Below are 2,215 nucleotides of genomic sequence, written 5' to 3'. Positions count from 1 at the left end.
TGCGTGTGTGTGTGTGTGTCGGCGTTGTGGTGTTTCTGACGCGAATGGGACGACACTGAAACAGCTGGAGGTCCGAACGATCAGGAGCTCAGGCGCTGGATTTTAAGGTAACGATTCGTCAGCCGATGCTGGATTTAAACTGATTTACCATAAATCAATATTTAACAGAATCGTAATCTGAGGCGTTTGGGACGTTTCAGTGCTCTCTGGTGGACAAACCATGTGATAAATTTCCAACATTTCTCTGACTGGTCTCTAACGTGGGTCTTTAGATTTCAGGTCTGACCTTTGTTTCTGTAGTTTCATTCAGTGACGGTCGGCACGTTAGCGTCCGATTTATCAGCGTGCGTATGAATGAGTGTATGAAGTTATGAATTTATGTATTCAGTCCTATTCAAAACTCGACCTGACCCCGCGCGGTGAGAGTAGGTAGAACAACATAGGAAATTTAAAAATAGGTAAAAATTTAAGAAAAGCTGTTCCTATGATGATAGAAGTACATCGTATATATTTATACAAAATATGAATATATGAATCCTGGAGTTCAAACTTAGAATGTACGATAGTAGAAATATACACAAAAAGTACTTAAAAGAGCAGAAATGTTTTGACTAAATCTGTTTAAATTTAGTTATTATTCATATTATTATTTAGTTATCATTTTCTTTCATGGAAAAAGACAAAAAGTTCTCGGACAGAGAAGTCTCTGCGGGACAATCAAAGTCCCGTTTGTCCTTTTCCAGCAGGAGAGACTTTGACCCTCATTACTTTCTCCACTCTGAGCTTAAAGATCCGAAAAAAGCCGTTTCGAATGTCTTTAGTCCGGACTCCGTAGATGATGGGGTTGACCGTGGCGGGGAACAGGATGTACATGAGTCCCATGAAGGTGTTGGCGTCCGTCGGTATGGCGATGTTCAGGTTGTGCGAGAGGAACGTGACGCTGCCCACCAGGTAGAAACACATCATGACAATCAGGTGCGTGCCGCAGGTGTGAAACGCCTTCCAGCGGTCCTCGCCGGCCGCCGCCGCTCGCAAGACGACGCTCAGGATCTTCACGTAAGAGAAGAAGATGAGCGGGATGTCCACGCCCACAAAGCAGACGATCACAGCGAGGCCCGCCGCGCTGTTCTTCTCCGTGCTGTCGCACGCCAAGCTGACCAGCGCCATGTGGTCGCAGTAGCAGTGCCGGATCGTGCTGGAGCCGCAGAACCGCAGCGAACCTGCCAAACCAACCAGCGTCGCCATGATGGATCCGCTCCGGACCAGAGTGAAGAGCAGCAGCTTCGCCAACATGGAGGTGTCGACGAGTTCGGCGTAACGCAGCGGCTGGCAGATGGCCACGTAGCGGTCCAACGCCATCGCCAGCAGCAGCGTAGACTCCAGAGAGGACAGGAAGTGAGTGAAGAACATCTGCGTCAAGCAGCCAGCCAGCGAGATCTGGTCCCAGTCGAAGAGGAGGCCGAGGAGCATGTTGGGGACGATGGCGGTCACCACGAGGATGTCGACCACGCAGAGCGTGCAGATGAGGAGGTACATGGGGCTGTGCAGACTCTCCACGCCGTGGATCACGTACACCAGCAGGCCGTTCCCCAGCAGCGCCGTCAGGTAGGAGGCGGAGAACGGCAGCGCCAGCAGCCGGCGGTGTTTGTGCAGCTCGGGGAAACCTCTGAACACGAAGGTGCTGTGGGAGAAGTTCCTGCCCGGCGACGCCTCCAACATGGCGCTGGCAACACCTGAGCGGAGAAGAACACACCAACGACCGCCGGATCAACGAATGACATCTGCGATGCTCAGGAAACCCTTCGGATTCTCGCTGAAGTCCGAGAAGATGCTGAATTCATCATTTATAATAATTCTTATCAAAATCTCTTCGATCCATCTTTCAAAAATCTCAAAAACCCATAGCGCAGGATTTTACATTACGTTTTTTGTTTTGACGTTTTGACTTTGATGCAGACTGATGGAGTCAGAGTCGAGGATCAGATCTTTAACATTTAGATGATATAGATAATTAAATTATATAATGACGATAATGTCAATAATTAAAAAATCAGACGCAGCGTGAGCCTCTGAAACCTGCAGACTCATGATTAAAAAGACAGCGAGCAGCACGACTGGAAATGTCCAAAAATTTGAAAAATAAATAGTGAAATGTGACAAGACCTGATTGTCACACACACACACACACACACACACACAAACAGAGACAGTATGT

The 2,215-nt window shown here is 48.3% G+C and overlaps 1 protein-coding gene across 1 annotated transcript; it reads right to left on the bottom strand.

The window, feature by feature from the left end:
* Positions 1–717: 717 nt before the first annotated feature.
* On the bottom strand, positions 718–1,719 carry or55e1 (odorant receptor, family 55, subfamily E, member 1). The gene has a single exon (XM_042515845.1). The coding sequence runs from the start codon at positions 1,717–1,719 to the stop codon at positions 718–720; it is 1,002 nt and encodes a 333-aa protein (XP_042371779.1).
* Between the last annotated feature and the right edge of the window lie 496 nt (positions 1,720–2,215).

The sequence above is a fragment of the Plectropomus leopardus genome, chromosome 6 (assembly GCF_026936395.1).
Source record: "Plectropomus leopardus strain MGB_pleo_1.0 chromosome 6, ASM2693639v1, whole genome shotgun sequence".
Lineage (NCBI taxonomy): Eukaryota > Metazoa > Chordata > Actinopteri > Perciformes > Serranidae > Plectropomus > Plectropomus leopardus.
Note: the sequence above shows the minus strand (reverse complement) of the source record. Positions and strands in the feature narration are given on the sequence as shown.

Coding starts and splice junctions, on each gene's coding strand:
- or55e1 (XM_042515845.1), bottom strand. CDS start 1,719: ATGTTGGAGGCGTCGCCGGGCAGGAACTTCTCCCACAGCACCTTCGTG.